The 27,880-nt window shown below is 43.4% G+C and overlaps 2 protein-coding genes across 2 annotated transcripts in view; both read right to left on the reverse strand.

Moving 5' to 3' along the window:
• Positions 1-27,880, reverse strand: part of LENG1 (leukocyte receptor cluster member 1) — a gene marked incomplete at its 3' end in the record, with an annotated part of 178,469 nt that overhangs the window by 57,196 nt on the left and 93,393 nt on the right. The gene's annotated exons all lie outside the window — the stretch shown is intronic.
• HRH3 (histamine receptor H3) overlaps positions 10,241-27,880 on the reverse strand; it is a 38,184-nt gene continuing 20,544 nt past the window's right edge. Inside the window, exon 3 of the mRNA XM_082272408.1 lies at positions 10,241-11,208. Within this exon, the coding sequence (XP_082128534.1) occupies positions 10,309-11,208 (900 nt within the window). The 3' untranslated portion in view covers positions 10,241-10,308. The remainder of the gene's footprint in view (positions 11,209-27,880) is intronic.

Raw genomic sequence — 27,880 nt, forward strand, 5'->3', positions numbered from 1 at the left:
GGCAAGAAAATTTGTGTGCAGTCTAGGCACATTCCAACCAACACAACACCACTCTGGACAAAAGTCGGACGATCGGTCGGCCGATAATCGTTGCGTGTGTACGGGGCTTAAAACATCACAGGTAAGAGACATAAAGCACACAGCACTTCACTTGCTATTTTTTTAGGCGGGATAATAGCTTCCCGAAGTGTTAATAAGGAACAACACCAGGCAAATATATCAAAGTATCCTTAAATTCAGTGATCCCAAACCTCAGTCCTCAAGTACCCCCAACAGGTCATGTTTTAAGGATTTCCTTCACCTTGCATAGGTGATCAATGGTATGGTATCAATGACAGCTGATATATCTAGGAAAAAATCCCAAAATATGGCTTGTTAGGGGTACTTAAGGAATTAGGTTGGGAAACACTGCTTTAATTTATGTGTGAATTCCTTCAAATATCATGAAAGTATTTTACAATTCAGCTGTTCCAGAAGTTGAAATTACGTTTTCAATTAGAATGGCTGCTTTGTGGGTGGTAACAACAGGAGGTACTTAAAGTGGGTCTGTTTCTTTTAAAAAGTAAAGCTAGAAGATGCAAAGTGCAGACCACTAGGGGTGCTTGCGTATGCATGTATCAGCTTTCATCTGCTACTCTACACCCAAATACCAAGCCATTCTAAATGGGCAAAGCTACAGCTTTTCCAGTTGGCTTTAGAACTTACACACTTCCATCTACCCTCAACACATATGAACTAGCTCATTGCTATGGTGGGATGCTTCACTGGCCAATAGGAATATGTAGGAGGCCTGAGGGGACAAACAAGCCCTGTCTCGACCAAGAACTGTCATAGTTTTGTCCAAATAGAACTCTACCATTTGGGTATTCGGGGGCATCGAAAGCAGCTAAAGATATGTACTGGCTCTTTTAGTTGCTTGTGCTTTATACTTGCTATCAGCTGTATTCTTTTAATTGCAGAGTCACTTGTGTGTGCATACAGGAGGTAGAAGGCTCGTGTGGGGCAACACTAATGTGGTGATACTCCATTGCTGCTCAAAGAACAGGCAGAAGTTAGTGAAACCCAGTCAAGTTTCTCCACCCCAAACTCGCTCATCCATGTCTTTATGGACCTTGCTTTGTGCAGTGGTGTGCAGTCATGTTGGAACAGGAAGAGGCCATCCCCAAACTGTTCCCACAAAGTTGGAAGCATGAAATTGTCCAAAATGTCTTGGTATGCTGACGCCTTAAGAGTTCCCCACACTGGAACTAAGGGGCCAAGCCCAATCCCTAAAAAACAACCCCACACCATAATCCCCCCTCCAAAAAAATGATTTGGAGGGGTGGCCCAATAATTTTGGCAATATAGTGTGGATGAGTGAGTTTGGGGTGAAAGAAATTAATTGGCCTGCAAATTGAGTCCTGACCTCAACCCGATATAACACTTTTGAGATGAATTTGAGTAGAGACTGCGAGCCAGGCCTTCTTGTCCAACATCAGTGCCTGACCTCACAAATGTGCTTCTGGAAGAATGGTCAAACATTTCCATAGACACACTCCTAAACCTTGTGGACAGCCTTCCCAGAAGAGTTGAAGCTGTTGTAGCTGCAAAGGGTGGGCCAACTCAATATTGAACCCTACGGACTAAGACTGGGATGCCATTAACGTTTATGCAAAGGCAGGCGTCCCAAAACTTTTGAAAATATAGTGTATGTAGCAGCACACAGGTGGGCTTTATATTGTGCTGCCTTATATGCTTGGCTGTCTTGTTCTAGGAGCGTGATCAATCGTACTGTGGCTGCACTATCATCTACATCTCCCGGTCACACAGTAATCCCAGTCAATCAAGAGCCGGTAGCACAGGCTCCCTATCATTTGATCGCTGTGACAGCCAATCACAGTGACCACATAATTGGGAATCTCAAGAAACGCTTCCAACATTTAGAATTCATAAAGGGTTGGTGGGAGGCCAGCGGAAAGGGGTTCATGATTTTGAGAAACAATTTCACAATAAATGCAGCCAGAGTGGTGAGGAGTGACTTCATAGGCATGCGCACGGGGTGCACTGGGCGCACACCCTAATCACCCTCGTGCCCGCCATGGCCGCCTGAGTCTGCTCTGCCCCTGGCTCACTGGCTGGCCTCGGCTTGGCAGCTCGGCCGCTCAGCTCCAGACCGAATCCAAACAAGCTAGCGCCACCCACTGTGGAGTGGTGGGGGAGACAGGCGTGCGGTGCGGAGTGATCACTTGGTGAGAGACTGTCGGGGGGTGGGACTTGCAGCGGACGCCTAGCGCAGCTCGGGAGAGAACCAAGCCAGCAGAGAACCAGCAGAAGAAGCTGGCGCGGAGGACGACAGGACATCACACTAGGACAGCAATTCAGCAAAGAAGGAGGGGGAGAGGATAGAGAGCCTGAAGTGTGGTGACGCCGGTCTGTGGTGCTGCAAGAAAACCTTGCCTCAATGCCTGGGGACAGGTGAAAAAAAAGGTAAGAGTTAGAGTAGTAGTACTGACTGTACCCTTGCCTACATCCCCCCTACAGCAGGCCAGGGTGAGGTGAGATCCCCCATATATATCCCCACTTACAGCAGGCCAGGGTGAGGTGAGGTCCCCCATATAGATCCCCCCTTACAGCAGGCCAGGGTGAGGTGAGGTCCCGTCCCCCATATAGATCCCTCACCTCACCCTGGCCTGCTGTAAGGGGGGATCTATATGGGGGACCTGACCTCAGCCTGGCCTGCTGTAAGGAGTGCACGTGTCTTATCCAGAGGTTGTCTTTGGGAAATAGACGTATGAGTGCTGCCAGCATTGCTGCAGAGGTTGAAGGGGTGGGGGGGTCAGCCTGTCAGCCTGTCAGTGCTCAGACCATATGCCGCACACTGCATCAAATTGGTCTGCATGACTGTCGTCCCAGAAGGAAGCCTCTTCTAAAGATGATGCACAAGAAAGCCTGCAAACAGTTTGCTGAAGACAAGCAGACTAAGGACATGGAACATTGGAACCATCTCCTGTGGTCCAATGAGACCAAGATAAACTTATTTGGTTCCGATGGTGTCAAGTGTGTGTGGCGGCAACCAGGTGAGGAGTACAAAGACAAGTGTGTCTTACCTACAGTCAAGCATGGTGGTGGGAGTGTCATGGTCTGGGGCTGCATGAGTGCTGCCGGCACTGAGGGAGCTACAGTTCATTGAGAAGCTGAGGGTAAAGGTGATGGACTGACCAAGCATGTCTCCAGACCTAAACCATATTGAGCATCCGTTGGGCATCCTCAAACGGATGGTTGAGGAGCTGTCAGTGTGCCAGGAAACCAGACCACACGAAGATGCAAGTAAAATAAAGCAGTTTATTAGGGCAACAACAATAAACACACAGCAAGAGTGAGGAGCGAAATCAGGAACAGCCGGGGTCAAGTCCAGAAGGGGGTAGTCATTCAAGCCAGGATCGAGTCTAGAAGCGGGTAGTCATCCAAACCGGGGTCGAGTTCAGTAGCGGATAGTCTGACGAGAGCCAGGAAAGTCATCAGCCAAGCCAGGTCATGCAGGAAGGAACACAGAGAACAGAAGACTGCTAGCAGTGATGCACCTTGGAGCACAAACACAAGGGCAAGGACTGCAAGCTATCAGGTGAGATATATAATTATATAGTCAGGTGTGCAGCATCAACACTGAGTGACACCCAGACAGCAGGCAAGTGATGATGCAAACAGAGTTTATAAAGCCCCGTACACATGTACCGATTGTCGGCCGTAAATATTCGGTCGACGACCGATCGGCCGATTGTAGGCTTGTTAGTATGATGCTTCCGACAGCCGACAGCGCATTTTCGGCCGAACAGAATCTGTCATGCAGGCATTAAAATTTTTGTTGGCCAACACCAGAACGGCCGATTGTTCTCCAGTCAGTACAGATTTCGGCCGACAGACAGCAGATTTGCAAGACTGGGCATGCTCAGAAAAGAAAAAAGACAAGGAAAGTTAACCATCACATGACATCACTTCTGCAGTCGGCTGTTGTTGGCCGACAAAATTCGTGTGCAGTCTTTTGCAGTTTTCAACAGACACGACAGCCCTGGACAAAAGACGGCCGATCGTTCGGCTGACGATCAGTATGTGTGTACGGGGCTTAAGAGACAGCAGTCTGCACATGTCCAAGATCACTGCCAACAGGAAGGCAAGGTAAGACCTTCACAGGAGCGCAAGGTCTATAACATCCACCAGCTTCGTGTTGTCATCATGAAGGAGTGGAAGAGGACTCCAGTGGCAACCTGTGGAGCTCTGGTGAACTCCATGGCCAAGAGGGTTAAGGTAGTGCTGGAAAATAATGGTGGCCACACAAAATATTGACATTTTGGGCCCATATTGGACATTTTCACATAGGGGTGTACTCACTTTTGCTGCCAGCGGTTTAGACATTGATGGCTGTGTGTTGAGTTATTTTAAGGGGACAGCAAATTTACACTGTTATACAAGCTGTACACTCACTACTTTACATTGTAGCAAAGTGTCATTTCTTCAAGATATAATAAAATATTTACAAAAAATGTGAGGGGTGTCCTCACTTTTGTGAGATACTGTATATGCCTGAGTATATAAACACGTGCCTAGTCTAAGATATTAGACTGATGCAATATATTTTGTAAATGTTGCTTCTTAAATTGTATAAAAAAGCTTTCAAAGATGGACAATCCCTTTAGGTTTTTTTCTTCTTCTGCAACAACAAAATAGAGTATATACTGTGTATATATATATATATATATATATATATTTTTTTTTTTTTTTTAATTTTAAAGTAAACCTGTCACAAATGTAGTCAATCAAAACTGACCAAACTGTTAAAATATGCTTAAAATAGTTGTAAACCCAGTCACTAAAATCTTTTACAAGCTTTAACATGTCAATGTCATTTTAACTGTCACTTTTAATATTTTTAAATCTGCAGCTTTTATTATAATAATACCTGGAGATTCTGTCATTAAGGTTTATGTTCAGAATTTTCCCCCAATGGTAAGACAACGCTATGTCCTTGTCGGCCAGATGTTCTCCTCCATTGTCATACAGGCATCTGATGGATACTACCAGTAGTTGTTATTTTATACAATACATTACATACATTGGGTATAGAAAAGTATCACCCCCCCCCCCTTTAAAATAATCACATTTTGTTGATTTTTAGCCTGAAATGAAGACAGACACAGTTTTTGATTTATCCAGCTGTATTTACTCTGTATTAGCTGTGCAATTTTTTAACATCCAAGTGAAAGATATAACACAGAACTGAAAGAAATAACACAAACATGTCAGAAGAAAAAAAACATTTAAAACAGAATTGGAAAAAAGATTCCCCCTTGTGTTAGTATTTTGTTGAAACACCTTTTGCTTTAATTACAGCCTTTAGTCTATTGGGATCAGTCTCTACTAACTTTGCTCATCTAGACTTTGGAATATTTGCCCACTATTCTTTGCTGAACTGCTCAAGTTCAGTTAAATTTGATGGACTGAAGTCTTTAAGTCATTCCACAGATTTTCAATGGGGTTGAAGTCTGGACTCTGACTAAGCCAAGCAAGGACATTCACCTTTTTCTCCTTCAACCACTGTGTGGTCATTGTTGCTGTGTGCTTTGGTTCATTGTCATGTTGGAAGGTAAACCTTCTTCCCATTGACAACTTTCTAGCAGAGGGCAGCAGATTTTTGATGATATTTTGGTCTTATCTGACCATAACACCTTTTTCCATGTGGCCTCAGAATCCTCAAGGTGCATTTAGGGGGTCATATGAGACTAAACTCTTTACCTATTTTGGAATATTTTATATTTTATCGTACATGGTCCCCCATATAACATTCATTGGGTCCTCTGGAAAAACTTGGATCTATAATGGATTTTTACTACATATCTGTTCAGAATAACAAAGTTTACAAAGATATGGACTTACAGTACAGCGGATGGACTTACTGAGAAATTGCCTTTTAAAAAATTAATCTTGTTTCTAAAAAAACAAAAATATTTTTCAGCACGATTTCTATCTCACCGATTAGATTGGTATATGTATGGGCACCTTCTTTATAGTCTAGCACTATTTTGCGTAGACACGTGGGCCCACGAGCTTATATTATATTAAGTATAATTAATACACATCACTAGATCACAACGTCACCATAATAAAATTATTTTGAGTATTTTTTATTTGTATCACGGCACCACTGGTTATCGGCTCACTACCGATTAAACCAGACACATCACTCTTAGCACATTTCAATTTTAAAAAAAATCTTTAATTCCATTTTAATTATCAATAGTCATTTATGTTTAGTCGTACTTGTCGTTTTAATAAAGATTATTGTTTTATAAGTACGGCAAACACAGCATGAAGGGAGTTCACATGATGAGTAAATATTATCTAGGCTACGGGATAGGTATACCAAGATGGCCGCCGTGTTTGGTCGCAAAGTAAGTACACCAAGATGGCGCCATCCCAGCCTATAAAAAGACCGGGAGTAGAGATGGACGGCACGCTCCAGATGACGTCGTATGACGAAACGCGTAGGGCGTGGTTTACGTACGTCAATACGTCACTTCCGGGAACGGTGGTTTGAGCCGGTGGAACGCGGAAGCGGTCCGGCGAACACCTCTCAAAGCTGATAGTGAACTCCCTAACTGTGAGTGGATGCTACGTTTGTTTGTCTGGACATAACATATGCTACGCAATGGAGGCTTATCCTTTATTTTAGTGACCGAAGAAGTGTCGAGGTATCGGCCAAAAGAGTGTGGTAAGCAGCGGTGTTTTCGGTGAATCACCTACCGACACCATACTTTGTTTGATTTCTTAATCACTACACGGGGTTTTGGCAATATCAGCACTCGGCACTTTATTTGTATAAGTATATGCATAACATATGATGTTTACAGTATGGTACACTAGGCACAGCCCATAAATAGCACGTAGCACTTTATATATCTTATTGCGTGCACCTTTAGCACTATATGCACTTTTCTATTTTGCACATGCACGTTTTATAAGTGGTAGCGCCGGTCCCAACATTTTTGCAATTCTTTCTAGATGAGACTAAAATTGTATTATCTGGCCTCAACACCAAACGACATGTGTGGCAGTCCAATCCAATACAGCACACCATCCAAATAATGCAATTCCTACAGTAAAGCATTGAGGTGGTAATATCCTTTTTGGGGATGTTGCTCTGCTGCAGGGACTGGAGCACTTGTCAGGATAGAAGGAAAATGGATGGGGCAAAATTCTTGAGGAAAATCTGCTGCCCTCTACCAGAGAATTGTCAATGGGAAGAACTTTTACCTTCCAACATGACAATGACCCAAAGCCAGGGCAGCCATCAGAATTTTTTTACACAGCTTTAGGCCTGGGCTTCCCTGGGCCTCACCACCAACATTCCCCAGGGCCTGCCTACTGGCCGTCCTACCAAATCTACCCACTGGCCATTCCACCGAGTCCTTCAGTGCACCCACTTTTATTTTAACACTCTTACAACCTAATATAAAACAATAAGTCCATTCCAGCAAAGAGACGACCCCATGTATTCAGCAAAGAGACAACCCAGTCCAGCAAAGAGACATCCCCATATATTCAATAAAGAGATATCCTGATATATTCTGCAAAGAGACATCCCCATACATTTAGCAAAGAGACATCCCAATCCAGCAAAGAAACATCCCCGTGTATTCAACAAAGAGAAAGCCTAATCCAGCAAAGACACATCACGATCTAACTAAAGGACACCCCCATATATTCAGCACAAAGACACCCCAATCCAACAAAGAAACAGCCCAATCCACCAGAGACATCCCCATATATTTAGCAAAAAGACATCCCCATGTATTCAACAAAGAGACAGTCCCATATATTCAGCAAAAAGACAGCCAATTCCAGCAAAGAGACATCCCAATCCAGCCAAGAGACACCCCATATAGCAAGGAGACAGCCCAATCCAGCGAAGAGACATCTCCACCCAGCAAAGAGACAGCCCAATCCAAAAAAAGAGACAGTCACAAACAGCCCAACCCAACAAACAGACAGTTAAAGCACAGGTCCACATCCAACATTGTCAATCAACTTTTCATTGTGAGGTCTAACAACTTGTCTACAAAGCAGTCCACAGTGAGCTCTGAGCAGTGCTGCAGGCTAAACACAGCGCAGCTGTTCTACACGGCTGTTGTATGGTGGTTGTACCTGAGACTGGAATGGCACCCAAACCAGCATCTAGTCTACAGGGAGAGGCGGAGTGCGGATGATATGACCCCGTCTTCCCCTAGCAGCCAGAGCTAAGTGAGCTGCATCAGCTCACTCAGCTGTCGTTCTGCTTTAGCAATTGCTAGTTACTACAGCAGCAACTTCTTTGGTTGGGACCCAGGTGGCCGGGCCCCTTGGGATGCCCAGGCCCCCTACATGTGTATGAGGTGTCTCCCCCTGATGGCATCCCTGCTCAAAGCACACAGCCAAAATTTCCATACAGTGGTTGAAGGAGAAAATGATGAATGTTTCTTGCATGGCCCAGTCAGAGCCCAGACGTAAACACCATGGAAAATCTGGTGAATGACTTAGAGACTGCAGTCTAAAAACAGTCACCATCAAATTTAACTGAACTTAAAGCGGAGTTCCGGGCACAAAATCAATCTTTTTTTTTTGTGCCTGTCCGCTTGTTCACCTTCATCTGAAACAGAATTGGATAGTTAGGTTTTTTTTTTTTTTTACTCACCTTGTAATTGTAGATCGAAGATACTCACCTATTCTTCACTTCCTCCCTCTGTGCCGCGGCTCCGCCGTCACTTCCTGTCTTGCGATGATTCCTGGGAGCTGAACGTCATCGCTCCCAGGAATCAATGCGACGGCACCGGCCCTGCTCGTCACTTCCGGGGCGACACCTCATTCCCTGCTAAACAGCTTCTGGGCATGCCCAGAAGCTGTGGAGGAATGCGGCGCCGCACCGGAAGTGACGAGAGGGGCCGGTGCAGGCGCATTCTGGGAGATGGAAACGCTGTGAAAGAAATTTTATAAGTAAGTATTTCTTCTTGCAGGTAAGTGCGAACCGGGACAGATGAGAGGCTAGCCATTGTGGAATGTGCTAGCCCTGACTGTCCCGGGGGTATGTTTATTGAAAAATGGTTTCTGTGCCCGGAACTCCGCTTTAAGCAGTTCTGCAAAGAAGAGTGGGCACATATTTCAAATTCTGGATGTGCAAAGATAGTAGAGTCTGTAATTAAAGCAAAATGACAAAATACTGGCATAAGGGGGATGATCCTTTTTCCAACTCAGTGATTCTGTTTTATTTATTTTTTGTTCTGAAATGTTGGTCTTATAATCTTTCACTTGGGTGTTATAAATTGCACCAATAAACACAGCTGGATAAAACAAAAACTGTATCTGTCTTCATTTCAGTCTGCAAAGCAACAAAATGCAATTATTTGAAAAGGCGGGTTATACTTTTCTATACCCACTGTAGGCATGGTTCATTGTTGTCACCATCTGGAAACCCACCTAGAGAAATGCCATGCAGCCATTCCTGGAATGCATGTTGACAGTAGCTGAAAGCAAGTATTTTATTAGAAAAATGGCAGTTGTTTATGATTCACAGTGCTTTAAAAATGTCACTCAGTTAGTGTTTACATCCTCAATAATCAGAGGTTACTGTCAGTAAATCCTGTATGTATATGTGTCCATTAGATTTAGAGACCCAGCTAACTTTATATGTAAATCTCAACTTTAAAAGTTAAACTTGGCCCTTTTGCCTCATTTGGAGAGGCTACCTGTTATATTGAACGACCAAGAAGAAGAAGACTCCTTGACTTTTGCAGGAACCGTCAAAAATCTACTTAAAGAAAACTTTGGATGTCAAGTGAATAAAGTTTAAGCATTGTAGCTGAAGGCACAAGGGGAACCAATCAGTAGTCAAGGGAAGTGATCCGTGAAGATGATTGCAAAGTACACATATTTGAAGCATGTTTTATTCAAGATATAGGATTACATCCATTGATGGAACATAAATTATATTTCTAGGTGTGGTTGAGACCATTAATGCCAAACTCTAGAGTATGGTGACACCACTAGGAGTAACCATAAAACAAGACAATACTGGGAGAGGGACCAGGATCCACAAAGTTGTAAGAGCTCCTCTTTAAATGTTTGATCTCCTCAGAAATATCAATTCTGGACATTTTGCCTTAACAGTGGTCTTCCAAAATCTCAAATAACCTTCAATCAAACCTTTTTTTGACACATTCTGGATTCATTGAATCTTTTTAGTTCTACCTTTGATTTCTTCACTATTGCTTTAAGCAACACGTTTTTTTTCTTTTGGTGGGTCACTCATTTCCAACAGAGATTAAATTTACTATGAGGTTTAATTTTAAGCTTTTGTGGGCACAAAATCTTCTTGAATGCCCTCCTAAAGCTATAATGGCAGAGTGGATATAAAACAGGATTGACGGCTGAATTAACCCACAAGAGCCAAAAGGAGGCTTCATACCAGTATTCTGGCACGCAGTGGCCTCTACAGGCTGCTCGAATGATCATCAGCAAGGTGTAGGGTGCCCAACATATCCCAAATACACAGACAATGACGGCTAAAGACTTTGCTACTTTTTTGTCTCTTGACAATCTGAAACGCTGGGCGATTCCTTGGGAGACCATCCTCATGCGCTTCTCCAATGATGGAGTGGATCCTGACTCTGTAAAGCTTCTTCTGGTACTTCTTGTTTTACCTAAAACAGACAGTGTACTCCCATTTAAAGAAGACCTTTTAACTCCCTTAACTCTTTCCAGTATTTCGGCCTCTGCTGACTTGTAGGCCTCACCATCAGAAAGTCCTTTTTTAAATGCTTTATGGGTCACTTTCCAACATTTCAAAGAACTAGACCTTGGCGGTTCTGGCACCGGCTTTATATTTTCAGTGGCTGTCTGGCTGTACGGCTCTTGCAAGAGGTCCAGTCTGGCCTTTGTCCTCTTCCGGATGTTCAGATAGATAGACACATTAAAGAAGGTCACACTTATAAAAGGAGTGAAGAATTCTATGGTGGAAGCTGTGATTAGGAAATACCAGTTATAAAAGAATTCGGCAAAGCACTCTCCTTCTGGGATGATGGATTTGCCAGCAATGTATTCCCAGGTTATAATGGCAGGTCCATATAGAAGGAAGGCCAGTATCCAAACCATGGACATCTTCAGCACTGCATGTCTACTGTTAGTTTGCTGAGCCCTGTAGCTCACCTAAGAGGAAACAAAATGTTATTATGAATTCTGTAACACTATAAAGTATAAGTAAGAGTGAACATACAGATAAATAGACAGTAAACAAGTAGTGTCACTGCAGAAAGCCCTGTTACATATTAACCACTTAAGCCCCGTAAGATTTTACCCCCATTCCGACCAGGGGGATTTTTGTGATTCGGCACTGTGTGACTTTAACGGACAATTGCGTGGTCATGCGACGCTGTACCTAAACGAATTTGATGTCCTTTTTTTCCCACAAACAGAGCTTTCTTTTGGTGGTATTTGATTACCTGTGCGATTTTTACTTTTTGCGCTATAAACAAAAAAAGAGCGTCAATTTTGCAAAAATAACAATATTTTTCACATTTTTTTATATGAAATTCCCCCCCAAAAAAATGTAAAAATCAAAATTTTTTAACATTTTAGGCCAATTTGTTTTATGCTACATATGTTTGGTAAAAAAAATCACAAAAAGCGTATTTTGATTGGTTTGCGCAAACGTTATAGCGTTTACTAACTAAGGGAAAGATTTTTGTCATTTTTGGTGGGGTTTTTTTTAACGCGTAATGGCGGCGATCTGCGATTTTTTTTTGCGGTACTGCGACATTGCAGCGGACAGATCGGACCCTTGACTGACATTTTTGACACTTTTGGGGTTACCAGTGACATTACTGCAGTAATCAGTGCTATATATATGCACTGTTACTGCAAAATGACACTGGCAGGGAAGGGGTTAACTTTATTGGGGAAGGAGGGGTTAAGTGTGTCCCTAGGGGCGTGCTTCTAACTGTGATTGGACATGGCTACTGGTGTAGGAACAGTGATCAACGGTCCTACATAGTAGAACCGTATGATCACTATTCCTACACAGGGGAGAATGACAGGCGGCTTGTTTACATTAGCCGCCTGCCTTTCTCCCTCTCCACCGACGATCGCCGAGTGACCGGCAGACATCGGGTCCACCGGTCACACGCACAGACTTCCTAGGGAACGAGCCGGGGTGGGCGCACGCCTCCGCGGGCGCGCGCTCGCCCGCTATTGGCTCACAAGCAAGTGACAGGCAAGTGACGTACCCATACGTCACTTTGCCTGGCTGGGGCTGACCACCGCAGTTTATGTACTTGCGGAGGTCGGCAACCGGTTAAACCATAAAGCCTACAGATGGATCCACAGTAAAAAAAAAAAAAAAATTTATAAAAACTGCTTTAAAAAAGAGTCACTTACAAAAACAAGATCGAACATACAGGTCTTTTGTAGGTGAGATGTAACAGGACAGAAAACACAATAATTTTCCAAAAATCAACAAAGTACAGTGCTCAGCATAAATGAGTACACCTCAGTAAGATTTTAATCAATATCTCAATGAACACAAGAACAATTTCCAAAATTTTGACAAAGCTGAGTTTTTTTTAGAACATTTGTTTAGCTCATTACATGAAAGTAGGGTTAATCATATAACTTAGATTACAAAATCTTGAGTTTTACACAAATTAGTTGATGCCAAAATGAATATGCCCCACAACAAAAACTGCTGCATCTAGTATTTTGTATGACCTCCATGACTTGTAAGGACGGCATCAAGTCTTCTAGGTATTGAATGAACAAGTTGGCAACATATTGCAACATCTATCTTTTTCCATTCTTCAAGAACGACCTATTTTAAAGCCTGGATGCTGGTTGAAGAGTGATGCTCAACTTGTCTCTTCCGAATTCTCCATAGGTGTTCGATTGGGTTCAGATCAGGAGACATACAGTACTTGGCCACTGAATCACTCATTCTGTTCTTCTTCAGAAATTCAACATGCATGGCCTTAGATGTGTGTTTTGGATCATTGTCATATTGGAAAAGTGCATGACGACCAAGGGCACAGAGTGATGGTAGCATCTTCTACTTTAATATAGAGCAGTACATCTGTGAATTCATGATACCATCAATTAAATGCAGCTCCCTGACACCAGCAGCACTCATGCAACCCCACAGAAGGACACTGCCACCACCATTTTTTACTGTAGGCACCATGCATTTTTCTTTGTACTCCTCACCTTTGTGACACCATACAGTTTTGAAGCCATCGGTTCCAAAAACATTTATCTTGGTCCCATCACTCAAGTCAAGAATAAAGAGTCCCAGTAATCTTCTTCTTTTTCAGCATGGGCCCTAGCAAATTCTAGGTGAGCTTTTTTGTGCATGGGCTTTAGGAGAGGATTCCTTCGAGGACGACATCCATGCATGCCATTCCTCCGAAATGTACGCCGTATTGTGTCACGGGAAACAATTACCCCAGTTTGGCTTTCTACTTCTTTAGCTATCTGCAGTGAACTTAAATGGCGATTTTCTTCAACCCTTCTCATCAGAAGACACTCCTGTCAAGGTGTTAACTTCAGTGGACAGCCTGGGTGTCTCTCTGAGATGGTTGCAGTTCCATCTTTGTTACATTTTTGTATCACTTTTGCTACAGTATTCTGACTGAGTCCCCGTTCACACTGGGGCGACCTGTGAGGCGACCTGGTTGCCTCACAGGTCGCCGTAGGTTGCCTTCCATAGGGAAGCTGCAGACCCGTTCTAATAGGAGCGACACAAGTCGCTCCGACTTAGAAAAAGGGTCCGGAGCTTCTTTGGGGCGACCCGGAGGCGACCGCCATAGACTTCAATGTTATGAAGTCCGTGCCGGCCGCTCCGAGGTCGCGGCGCGCTGCTCGCACCGTGACCTCAGAGGTCGCCCTGGGAAGTCGGATCGCCCCAGTGTGAACGGGGCCTGAGAGGTAAAACTTTGCTGATCTTCTTGTATAAATACATATTTTTTCTTTCTCAGGCCTTGTGACATTTCTCTTCCATGTGGTGCCATTGCTGACAGCATGAAATGCGAAGGAGTTTTCTTTGTTAAGTTATGCCCTTTTATAATCAACTGTCTACTGGACACCTATTTAATAAATAATTAGAATCACCTGTAGTTCAATTCTTGTTAATTAGGATTTTGTTGTCTAAAATTTAGCTTTGCTCTTAAGAATTTTACTGGGGTTTATTCATTTTTGCAACATGGTCTTGAATTAATTTGTTAGGAAAAATGCTTTTTTGTGTGTGCAAATAAACAAATCTTGGTTGCAATCAATGGCCCGCATTTGTGGGAGTATTTTTTAGTAAAGTGTCTCATAGAAAATGTTGATTCTGAAAGGAAAGTAAATGTTTTCTGACGAATCTGTACTCATTTATGCTGAACACTGTAGGCATCAATGAAATAAGTGTGCCCAAGCAAGACCAGCTTCCTGTCGGCGAACGTAAGCATGCATAAGTGGGGAGGGGGGGGGGGAGGCTGACCTGTAGGATTCCCAAGAGAGTGTAAAAGCAAATAGAGAAGATAGAGGAAGGAAAGCAAAGAAATGGGGGGAAGAGATCCAGCAGGGTCCAAACTGAGACCCAGGGTAAATAGGTTTCAGGGGTCCAATCAGGCTGAAAGCAATGTGCGATCTATGTTCAGGCCATCATTGTTGGATATCCATGGGTCCCAGATCCTCAAGAACCACTCATGAACTATAGTCCCCATGACTATGCCTTAACTTCCTTAAATGAGATGAATGGCTGGCACCATGCTTTAGCCAACATATGATGAGTGGCAAGAAAGACAAAGTCCACAAGTTTCCTCTGACCCCTGGAAAGTGTTGGAATGGGTCTGTGTAGTAGGGCCTCCCACAGGTTGCATACTAAGATGTTCAAATTGGTTCTAGTCATCGTGTAAACCTTTGTTCGAAAACAAATAATCTTAGGGCAGGTCCACCAGATGTGAAGCAAGGTGCCTCTTTTTTGACAGCCCCAAAATCAGAGAAGCGATGGGGACAAACCTAGACAAGTGATCTGGAGCCATATACCAGCGTAAAAGCAATTTAAACGCATTTTCTTGGGCTAAGATATTCAGGGAACATTTGGAGATGGCAAGCTAAATATTGTTCCATGCTGCTTGATCTAAGGATGTGCCCAGGTCTTCTGAACCCTATTCTTAAACGTTAACGAGGATAAATAAAACAAATACCAGTTAAATTATCTACCTTTCCTGAAAATAATGCTGCTCCAGGCTCCATTCATTACAGATCGTATGCGTTATTCTCTGGACACTTGGTCCTGTGATGTCTGCTGAAGGTAAGAAATAGTCAATCTGAATTCTGTTTTCGTTCAGCTGAGATCACTTGACCACGTGCCTACGTGCCCAATGCCAGAGGTAGCATTGTTTTACAGCAAAGGTAAGTATTTTAGCCTATTTCCTTTTTTTTTTGCCATTCTTGCAAACTTTATGTAAAGGTCCACAACTCCAACCAACAACATTAATTGAGCTGAAGGTACGCAGGGTCAAAATAGTCTTAGATCCATACGTTTTGGATAATAAACTCCTTGCTATGAACAAAATCCTGGACAAAAATATAATCATAACATAAGTGTTTGGATCTGGCAGAGGTTTCATATCCGTTGTACCAACTGATGCTCCTCACCAACCGATCCTTGAGGAAACATCGATCGGACAGGTCTTAAAAAAAATTGTCCGATTGCTATTGATTCCCCAAAGATAAGTCAGTGCTGGAGTGGCCTCCTTCTTCCTTTTCCCTGCTCCAAAGCTTAAACAGAATGAGGAGAATGTACATGCTTATGTATCCTTCAAAAAGGGTTTGTCCCAATAGTTGGATTGTGCATGTGCTCTACCATCTGTCATCCAACTATCAGCTGAGGGATGTGACCAGCTTTGTTTGGTATCTCAGCCAGTATGATGCAGTCACAAAGTAAGAGAGGCTGTCCGATGCTGAACTGCATATTAATTATGCAAGAAAATTAGGTAAAAGTTTGAATTGGAAATATTGTTGATTTCACTACCCCTTTTATGAACATTTCACCACTCTTTATTTAGCTTTTCTTTCAAAATAGACACACAGAGAGAATAAGAACATAATAATGGACATACAAAAGTGGACCTCTCATTAAAATGCACACTTTACATAATAGGGGATATGGCAGCACTAATGTCTTTTCTTATGAATAAAAAGCAGTATTTGCAAGCTGCAAATGCTACCCGAATCTTGGCAGCCTAGATTACACGGTCAATGGCTAACAGGAGTAATGTGAGTGTTTCAAGTAATAAGAGGCTGCAGTGTCTGTTGTTTTTAGTCAGGCAAACATTATCTGGTACACTTGTATTGATATAATGGAATCAGCAAAGCACAATCGTTGTGCAGCACAGCTAAGCAGGAGCAAGAGCCTACATGTAATTCGACAGCCTTCATGTGCACATATTATCAAAAGCTCAAGGTTTTTAAAAAAGCACACATTGACCAAAATATTTGGTCAAAAAAACACTAAGACAGATAAAAAAAATAGCCCGTTAAAAAAATGAAAATGAATAAGATGCTTTTGCATTTACCTTCTTAGCGGTATTCCCGAGCGTGGCTCGGGTTAAATTTCAGAGCCAAAAGCGGTAACCCCGAGCCACACTCGGGGTACCGCTAGGAAGATCGCTGGATCCTGAAAGCGATCCAGCGATGTATCCCGTCGGTGTCTGGCGGCGGATCTTCCTCCCGATCCTCTCCGTGTCCCTTCTTCCGTCTCCTGCGACGTGACGTTCGCAGGGGGTGGAACCGGCGGCAAATTCAAATGTAAAACACACCAAACACACTGATACATTACAAAATAAAAAAAATCACATTAGTTTGCCCCCCAGTGCCCTTTCCTGCAGTTTTACTGTACTTTTTATGTTATATATATATATATATATATATACGTATATATATATATATATATATATATATATATATAATATATGTATACATATATATATATTGTGACAGGAAGTCAGGTAAATCTGTGGATGTAGTCACAGACAGGAGATACCTGGTTTGGAAAGTTCACCAATTACTATAGGGTGTCGGCTGCAAAGGTAGCCAGGACGGCTTAAGAAAGTTGAAAGGCCTTCAGCTGTTCGGAATTAGGAAGTTAAGGCCTCTATAATTTGTCCAAAGGAAGTCGATTGATTGCTGCCTCCTGACGCTGTGTGAAGCTGGGGAAGAGGAGGACAGTCAGATGTGTGCCTCCCGACGCCGTGTGGGCATGGGAGAAGGACTGCTGCCTCCTGACGCCGTGTGGGTAGAGGAGGACAGTCAGATGTGTGCCTCCCGACAAGCTGTGTGAGCATGGGAGAAGACCCCCTAAAGTGATGCTAAGGAGGGTACAAAGTGTGAAGACTTCTCAAGGTGAGAAAATGAACTATTTCTATGTGGAAGAAATAAAGGAATGTTTGCTATGTGAAGAGACAAGCAAAGGGACATTCTCAATGTGAAGAGGAAAAGGGACATTCTCAATGTGAAGAGGAAAAGGGACATGTTCAATGTGAAGAGGAAAAGGGACATGTTCAATGTGAAGAGGAAAAGGGACATGTTCAATGTGAAAAGGAAAAGGGACATGTTCAATGGACATTGGTTGTGTGAAGATAAAACATGGACTATTGAGAGTCTGCTGTATGATCAGCCAAGTCTGCCCAACAGTAGGTTGGGGACAGACTACATTAGATAGGTTCCTGTATGTGAAAGGTAGCCGCCCACAGTGGCAAGGATTTATTTTGTGTTTTATTTTATTTTGCTGTTTTTGAGGCTTGCACTTGTGTGAAGTAAATTGCAAGAATAAACCAAACTGTTGTTTGCAACCACTTCTCGGCTATCTCCTTGTGTAAACGCCCCCCCAAAGGGGTCATCCACGCCTACCACCGAGCTAATCTCCCACAATATGTATATATATATATATATATATATATATATATATACATACATACATACATACATACATACTTTAACTTATTTATAGTTTTTTTATTATATTATAATTTATCAGATACATTTTTCTTTAGTGAACAAATAAAAAAATAAACAACAAAAACAAAACACTAAGTGCCGGTTCACACTAGGGCGACCTGTGAGGCGACCTGGTCGCCTCACAGGTCGCCGCAGGTCGCCTCCCATAGGGAAGCTGCGGACCCGTTCTAATAGGAGCGACACAAGTCGCTCCGACCTAGAAAAAGGGTCCGGAGCTTCTTTGGGGCGACCCGGAGGCGACCGCCATAGACTTCAATGTTATGAAGTCCGTGGCGGCCGCTCCGAGGTTGCGGCGCGCTGCTCGCACCGCGACCTCGGAGGTCGTGGTGCGAATTAGCGTCGCTGCAATGTGAACCGGCGCTAACAAGGCACAGCATCCTACACAAGGAGTACCAGTAATACAAACACGAGGGGTAAATACCATAAAGAGCATAAGCATTCATGATCAAATCACCAAGGAAGACGTAACCCATCAGGGAATGTGATGAATCAGACTCAAGTATGGCTGTCAGAAAATATGGAACTCATGGAGAATAGGCAGGGAAAAAAAAAAAGGGGGGGAGGGGGGGGGGGGGGAGAAGGAAAAAAAAAACATAATGGAAGGCAATTCAGTCTCTGTTTTTTTTTTTTCTGCCAAGAGAACAGAAAACAGTCTCTGTTTGATAACAATTCTATATTATAATTTATGATTTTGTGTTTCAAACTTTATCATACCCGAGATGTTATAAAGAAGAACGCACAGTAAAAAAAATCATATGTAAATAGTTGGTTTGGGCTGCTCATTCTTAAGAATTACATGCAAAATAATGGTACCACTTTCAGCACCTAAAATCCGAAAGAATCATACCGCCAGGGAGGTTAATATTCACCTTCAGTCAAGAGCTGTCCCCTGCACTACATTTTTACTGCCCCAAAATGTCCTCGGTCTTCCAGGCTGAATGACAGCCAACATCATTTAAATCACTTCCCCTGAACCTAGGCTGTCATATGGACTACCTCCTGCTTGTGTGTTACTGGACTGTAAAGGAAAATGATGAGCTTATCTGTCTGTTACTCTGCTTTCTCCTGCTGTCAGCACATGAACTGATTGGTTTTCTTGTGCTGCTTCTCCCTCCCCCAGTTCAAGCCCTACAATTCAAGGACTGCAACAAAAAAAAAGCTAGTACCGGGTCCAATTCAGGTACTTACACTGCGTCCATGTAAACATCTACATTTAATGTTGAGTTGATGAATACAGAACTGCGTTAATGTGTATGCCTAGATTTCAGCTATAAGCTGGACTCTTTTACCTGTATACCTGAATAGCACGATAAACTAACGGCACTTTTCCACTGCAAGTACCGGCTTGGCTCTACTTGGCCCTGCTTGGTCCTGCTTGGCCTGGTTTGCTTTTCCACTGCTGGTACCGCATGGTACTGTGTTGGAACGGTTCGGTACGGTTTGGTATGGTTTGCTTTTCCACTAAAGTAGTACTAAAGTTAAGTGGGTGGGATAACAACGATTCTCTGACCAATCAGTGGCTAGTAGTGACTGCATGCAAAGGATTGTGGGATATGGTACCGGTATGGTACCTCTTGCAACCACAATCGAGGTGGTACTGTTTTAGAGAGCCGTACCGTTCGGTTCCATGCAGTGGAAAAGCGCCGCCGCACCGTGTACCGAACCGTTCCTACACCGTACCATGTGGTACCAGCAGTGGAAAAGCACAAAAGCGACTCGAACCGTTCGGTTCCATGCAGTGGAAAAGCACCATAAACTATGTACATGAATGGCCTTCTTCCGGGTTTGTAGCATCCATGCATGCCACCCGTCGACGGTGCTGTGATTGGACACAGCACGAGTTTGGCAGCAGATTCCAGCCAATGATTTTCGCTGAAATCAGCTGATTGGCTTTGTCCAATCACACACAGAGTTCTGTGTTTACAAAGTACATAGTAACAGGGATCTGGCTGTTCCTTCTCCCTAAAAAGCAGGGAGAAAAAAACAGCCAGATCAGAAAATTAAAGCATCACATATTACACACATTATACATTATTAGGTACACAGTTAACCCATTGATTGTCCCTAGATGTTAACCTCTTCCCAGCCAGTGTCATTAGTACAGTGTCAGTGTACCGTATTATCACTGTATTGGTGTCACTAGCGACATCAGTTCATAACCCTCCCATATGGTGTCTGGTAGTGCGGAATTGCCCACCACCCTGTCACAGTCACAGCTGATCACTGTCATTACAGTACAGATGCATAAATTCCAGTATATATACCATAGTTTGAAGACGTAACTTTAAACTGTAACTTTTGCACAAACCAAATAATATACACTTATAATGCATTGAAAAAGTATTCATACCACATTTAGTCATGTTACAACCAAAAAGGTAAATGTATTTTATTGTGATTTTATGTGATAGACTAACACAAAGTGGCACATAATTGTGAAGTGGAAGGAAAATGATAAATGGTTTTCAAATTTTTTTACAAATAAATATCTGAAAAGTGTGGTGTGCATTTGTATTCAGCCCCCTTTACTCTGATATCCCTAACTAAAATCTAGTGGAACCAATTGCCTTTAGAAGTGTCCTAATTAGTAAAAATAGTCCACCTTTAACCACTTAAGCCCCGGAAGATTTTACCCCCATTCCGACCAGGGGGTATTTTGCGATTCGGCACTGCGTGACTTTAACGGACAATTGCGCGGTCGTGCGACGCTGTACATAAACGAATTTGGCGTCCTTTTTTTCCCACAAACAGAGCTTTCTTTTGGTGGTATTTGATCACCTGTGCGATTTTTTGATCACGCGCTATAAACAAAAAAAGAGCGTCAATTTTGCAAAAATAACAATATTTTTCACATTTTTTTATATGAAATTCCCCCCAAAAAAAATGTAAAAATCAAAATTTTTTAACTTTTTCGGCCAATTTGTTTTATGCTACCTATGTTTGGTAAAAAAAATCGCAAAAAGCGTATTTTGATTGGTTTGCGCAAAAGTTATCGCGTTTACTAACAAAGGGAAAGATTTTTGTCATTTTTGTTGTTTTTTTTTTAACGTGTAATGGCGGCGATCTGCGATTTTTTTTGCGGTACTGCGACATTGGGGCGGACAGATCGGACCCTTGACTGACATTTTTGACACTTTTGGGGTTACCAGTGACATTTCTACAGTAATCAGTGCTATATATATGCACTGTTACTGTAAAAATACACTGGTAGTGAAGGGGTTAACTTTATTTGGGAGGGAGGGGCTGTGTGTATCCCTAGGGGTGTGCTTTCTACTGTGATTGGCTGTGGCTTCAGCTGTAAGGACACTGATCAACGGATCTACATACTAGATCCGAGTGATCAGTGTCTTAACAGCAAGGAGAATGACAGGTGGCTTGTTTACACAAGCTGCCTGACATTCTCCCTCTCCCCCGCCGATCGCCGAGTGACGCCGATGTCCGCCGGTCACACGCGCGGGGGGGTCCGTGACCACGCGGGAGCTGGAGCGCGCCTCCGGGGGCGCGCGCTCGCTCCCTAGACCCTCACAAGCTAGTGACGTAGCCCTACGTCACTTTGCCTGTGAGGGGCTGACTGCCGACGTAGATCGGCGTTAGGCAGTCGGCAAGTGGTTAAGTACTTTTATCTCAGTAAAAATACAGCTGTTCTGTGAAGCCCTCAGAGTTTGTTAGAGAACCTTAGTGAACAAACAGCATCATGAAGGCCAAGGAACACACCAGACAGGTCAGGGATAAAGTTGTGAAGAAGTTTGAAGCAGGGTTAGGTTATAAAAAAATATCTCAAGCTTTGAACATCTCACAGAGCCCTGTTCAGTCCATCATCTGAAAATGGAAAGAGTATGGCACAACTGCAAACCTACCAAGACATGGCCGTCCACCTAAACTGACAGGCTTGGCAAGGAGAGCATTAATCAGAGAAGCAGCCAAGAGGCCCATGGTAACTCTGGAGGAGCTGCAGAGATCAGGTGGGAGAATCTGTCCACAGGACAACTATTAGTTGTGCACTCCACAAATCTGCCCTTTATGGAAGAGTGGCAAGAAGAAAACCATTGTTGAAAAAAAGCCATAAAAAGTTCAGTTTGCGAGAAGCCATGTGGGGGACACAGCAAACATGTGGAAGAAGGTGCTCTGGTCAGATGAGAACAAAATTTAACTTTTTTGCCTGAAAGCAAAATGCAATGCGTGGCAGAAAACTAACTGCACATCATCCTGAACATGCTACCCCCACTGTGAAACATGTTGGTGGCAGCATCATGCTGTGGGGCTGCTTTTCTTCAGCATGGACAGGGAAGATGGTCAGAGTTGATGGGAAGATGGATGGAGACAAATACAGGAAAATCTTAAAAGAAAACCTGTTAAGAGTCTACCAAAGACTTGAGACTGGGGCAGGGGTTCACCCTCTGGCAGGACAACGACTCTAAACATACAGCCAGAGCTACAATGGAATGGTTTAGATCACAGCATGTTAATCTATTAGAATGGCCCAGTAAAACTCCAGACCTAAATCCAATTGAGAATGTGTGGCAAGACTTGAAAAATGCTTTTCACAGACGCTCTCCGTCCAATCTGACAGAGCTTGAGATATTTTGCAAAGAAGAATGGGCAAAAATTTCACTCTCTAGCTGTGCAAAGCTGGTATAGACATCCCCAAAAAGACTTGCAGCTGTAATTGCAGTGAAAGGTGGTTCTGCAAAGTATTGACTCAGGGGGGCTGAATACAAATGCACGCCACACTTGTCACATATTTATTTGTAACAAAATTTTGAAAACCATTTATTATTTTTCCTTCCACTTCACAATTATGTACCACTTTGTGTTGGTCTATCTCTATCCCCTAAAATCCAGATAAAATACATTTATGTTTTTGGTTGTAACATGACAAAATTTGGAAAATTTCAAGGGGTATGAATACTTTTTCAAGGCACTGTATTGGGATTTTTTTTATCAAAGACATGTAGCAGAATACATTTTGGCCTAAATTTATTTTTATTTTATTTGATATACAGTAGTTTCTAACAGAAATGAGAAAATATATTTTTTTCAAAATGTTTGGTCTTTTTTCATTTAACCACTTTACCACTAGAGGATTTTGCTGTCTTACGTCTGGGCCACTTTTTGCGATTCGGCACTGTGCGAATTTAACTGACAATTGCGCGGTCGCGCGACGCCATACCCAAACGAAATTTACTTCCTTTTTTTCCCAGAAACAGAGCTTTCTTTTGGTGGTATTTGATCACCTGTGCGATTTTTACTTTTTGCGCTATAAAAAAAAAAAGCGTAAATTTTGAAAAAATAACAATATTTTTCACATTTTTTTATATGAAATTCCCCCCCAAAAAATGTAAAAATCAAAATTTTTTTAAATTTTTGGCCAATTTGTTTTCTGCTACATATGTTTGGTAAAAAAATTCACAATAAGCGTATTTTGATTGGTTTGCGCAAACGTTATTGCGTTTACTAACAAAGGGAAAGATTTCTGTCATTTTTGGTGTTTTTTTTTAACGCGTAATGGCGGCGATCTGCGATTTTTTTTGCGGGACTGCGACATTGCGGCAGACAGATCGGACCCTTGACTGACATTTTTGACACTTTTGGGGGTACCAGTGACATTACTGCAGTAATCAGTGCTATATATATGCACTGTTACTGTAAAAATGACACTGGCAGGGAAGGGGTTAATTTTATTGGAGAGGGAGGGGTTAATGTATGCCTGGTGCTTACTAACGTGTGTGGGGGGAGGTGACTGAGTGACACAAGGACAGATCCAGGGTTCAGCTATGCTGAACCCTGCAATCTGACCCTGCCTGTCACTTGGGAGATCTCCACACTAGATCCCCGACGATCGGGGAAGAGCAGCGGCGATCGCCGCTGCTCCTCCCCTGGCCTGACTCCCGCTGTGACTGAATACAGCGGGAGCGAGCCCCCGGCGGCGTGCGCGCGCCGCCGAGAAAGGGGAGTGTCTGACGACGTAGTACTACGTCGTCAGACGATAACGAGCTACTTTGCCGCAGCAGTACTACGGTACTCAGACGGCAAGTGGTTAAAAAATAAAAAAAACAGTGGTGATCAAATACCACCAAAAGAAAGCTCTATTCATGTGAAAAAAAAAAAATATATAAAAATGTAATATGTGTACAGTGTTGCATGACTGTGTGATTGCCAGTTAAAGTAGCGCAGTGCTGAATAGTAAAAAATGCCCGTTCATGAAGGGGGTAAAACTTTCCAGAAATTAAAAAAAGTGAAAAATTGTATAAAAAAAATTATAAGAATTTCACAATGACAATGTGTAAAAAAAAAAAAAAAAAAAAACAGGCAATAAAGAACAAAGACATTAATTAAGAAGCAAGCAATACATTCAGTACAATTAGATATACTTTATAAAACGTCTTGACTTGTTTCGTTTCTGGACACTTTGATACACCTGTTTGGGCATCCTGCTAATTTCAATTGATTGATTAGCAGTCAATGTCACTCCATACGCCAAATATTATTAGCAAATGTTGGTGTTTAATAATGTTTGCCCATTGTGTAATTGGTTGCTGTCTCCTCGCTCATCTGTATTTGGCAGAAGACGAGCAGTTGAAGAGGCTGGTAACATGTCTGCTGGGGTAATTATTGTAGTCAGCTGGCCGTGCTGGGCTGCTCATTTGATGTGTAGAAATCCAATAAAGATTCCCAGGACAGCGAGGATTACCCGCATGATTGCTGTGCTTCCTGACTTTGACCAACCACCCTCCTCCCTTGAGAATGCATAACCTGTTACAAGTGTCTTCATGTAATTCCATACAGAGAAGCAGACCTGTGCCTAGAACACAATTGTCTAAGTCTCTTCCAAAGTGTTTTGGCTATGCTGCAAGCAGGCTTTCCCCCGCCATGTTACAGTCATGTCCTATAGTTGTCAACAACATTTACAGCTTCATTACAATTGCCACGACAAGCCACATATCAAAGCGAATTGGTTTTTACTTATTACAAGGTCGCCTTGAAAGAGGACAGTTCTTGGCTCATGATCCAGACTTTGCAGTCAGGGGACCTGAGTTTTCTCCATTGCAGTTCCTCTATTTGCCATGCCCAGCCTGCTGATTGGACAGTGAAAGAGTATCGCCACACCTACCAACCCATCGCTTTGTTTTCTACCGCTGTCCAAGAGCCCCGGTTTAAATGTAATCGTACTCTGAAAAGCAAACTCCTTCAGTGCAGGGGATTAAAAGGAAGCAAATATAAAAACAGTTTCAAGTATTGGCACCAGCTGTACTGGTTCTCAGAGAGGAAGGTCGCTCTTTAACCACTTCCATACCAGGCCTATTCTGGCACTCCTCTCCTACATGTAAAAATCATCATATTTTTGATAGAACCCCAAGCATTATATATATATATATATATTTTTTTTTTAGCAGAGAACCTAGGGAATAAAATAATGGTCGTTGCAACTTTTTATGTCACACGGTATTTGCACATCAATTTTTCAAACGCGTTTTTTTGGAGGCGCTTTACTTTTTTTTTTTTCATTTGTTATTTTATTTTTACACTTTCCCTTAAATTTTTTTCTTTTGATTACTTTTATTCTTATTAGAAGGAGTGTAAACATCCCTTTTAATAGGAATATGGCATGAAAGGTCCTCTTTATGAAGAGATCTGCTGTCTATAAGACCCCACATCTCTCCTCTAGGCAGTAAAGACTGGGATAAAAAAAAAAAAAATCTCTGCCTTACCAGCTGAGTACATGGCAGTATTTAAAACTGCCTGGCCAGACGGTAAGTCAAAACATTGCGCCTGAGCCTCCGAAGGTCACAGAGATTGAACTTCCGCCGCCGGTGGATTCCTTGACTTGCTGATTGCATGGATGAGCTGGTAGAAGCACCAGAGGATGGCAGAAGGGGGGGTTGTCCCCTCCCACCGCCTGTAAGAATGATTAGGCGGATGTACTGCCGCTATGATTGTTCTTACGGTGCAGGGAATCGCCGGCTGAAAAAGATATCTTAATGATGCCTGCAGCTGCATCCATCATTCAGATATCTCCACTCAAAGTCCAAAACCTCATATGACGGCTTTGGGCTGAAAGTAGTTAAAAATCATGTCAGCACCAACTTCAGACTCAAAAGCAAACAAACAAACAAACACTTAAAACAGGGGTGGGGAACCTTTTTCTGCTAACGGCAATTTGCATATTTATAACATCATTCAGGGGCCATACAAAATTATCAACCTAAAATTGAGCCTGTTATTTTTGGTCAAACTTTTAATTAACTCACCCCTAATGTGATGGCTGGAACTGCTTCTCTTTGATGAGGTGTGTGATGTTAGCTGGTATTGATGATGTTGCTACTCACAACTGGTTTTCCAGATTTGCATCGGTCAGTCTGGAGCGCAGTTGACTCTTTGCAGTGGTATATTTTGAAAAGAACTGCTGGCGGGTACTGCTGGTTGGTACTGCTGGTCGGTACTGCTGGTGGATACAGCTGGCTGGTACTGCTGGTTGTTACTGCTGGCTGGTACTGCTGGTGGGTACTGCTGGAGTGTACTGCTGGAGTGTACTGCTGGCTGGTACTGCTGGTGGGTACTGCTGACGGGTACTGCTGGCTGGTACTGCTGGCGGGTACAGCTGGCTGGTACTGCTGGTGGGTACTGCTGGTGGGAAATGCTGGCTGGTACTGCTTTGGGTACTGCTGGCTGTTACTGCTGTGGGTACTGCTGGCTCAGGCTGGTACTGCTGGCTAGTACTGTGCTGTGGGTACTGCTGGCTGGTACTGCTGTCTGGTACTGCTGACTCAGGCTGTTACTGCTGGCTGGTACTGCTGTGGGTACTGCTGGCTGGTAATGTTGTGGGTACTGCTGGCGGGCACTGCTGTAGGTACTGCTGGCTCAGGCTGGTACTGCTGGCTTGTCCTGCTGTGGGTACTGCTGGCTGGTACTGTGCTGTGGGTACTGTTGGCTGGTACTGCTGGCTCTGGCTGGTACTGCTGTGCATGCTGCTGACTGGAACTGTGTTGTGGGTACTGCTGGCTGGTACTGCTGTGGGTACTGTTGGCTGGTACTGCTGGCTCAGGCTGGTACTGCTTGCTGGTACTGCAGGCTCAGGCTGGTACTGCTGGCTTGGTACTGTGCCTGTGGGTACTTCTGGCTGGTACTGCTGGCTCATGGTTGGTACTGCTGGCTGTTACTGCTGTGGGTATTGCTGGCTGGTATTGCTGGCTCAGGCTGGTAGTACAGTGGGTACTGCTGGCTGGTACTGCTTGCTGGTACTGCTGGCTCAGGCTGGTACTGCTGGCTGGTAATGCTGTGGGTACTGCTGGCTCAGGCTGGTACTGCTGTTGGTATTGCTGGCTCGGGCTGGTAGTGCTGGCTGGTACTGCTGTGGGTACTGCTGGCAGGAAATGCTGGCTAGAGACTCAGGAGCGGCGACGCACTGGACGAATATAGAGGCAATGCTTCCTGTATTGGTCAGTCTCCTCACAGACGGAGTGCATTTGATATCACTCTGCCTGTGACTCACTCAGACTGTCAGGATGGGGCTGGAACTATACAGGAAACATCGGCTCCGTTCTGACAGATCAGCTGAGTAAGGAACAGACTCAGCGGCACAGGGGGCCAGACTAAATGATTATGCGGACTGCATTGGGCCCACGGGCCGTAGGTTCCCCATCCCAGACTATATCTAACTTTTGGGGACACCCCCTGCCCCTGTAACTAGCTTTATAAAATGGGATCATTTTGTTCACCAGCCATTTCCAATGGCTAAGGAGGGCGTCCATGGCATTTTCTAGTAGAGAACCAGTGCCTTTCACACATAGAATAATAAAAGACTGAGCAGGGTACGTTGAGCCCTAGTAGC

The sequence above is a fragment of the Pelophylax lessonae genome (genome assembly GCF_965119305.1).
Source record: "Pelophylax lessonae genome assembly, chromosome: 11".
NCBI classification, from domain to species: Eukaryota; Metazoa; Chordata; class Amphibia; order Anura; family Ranidae; genus Pelophylax; species Pelophylax lessonae.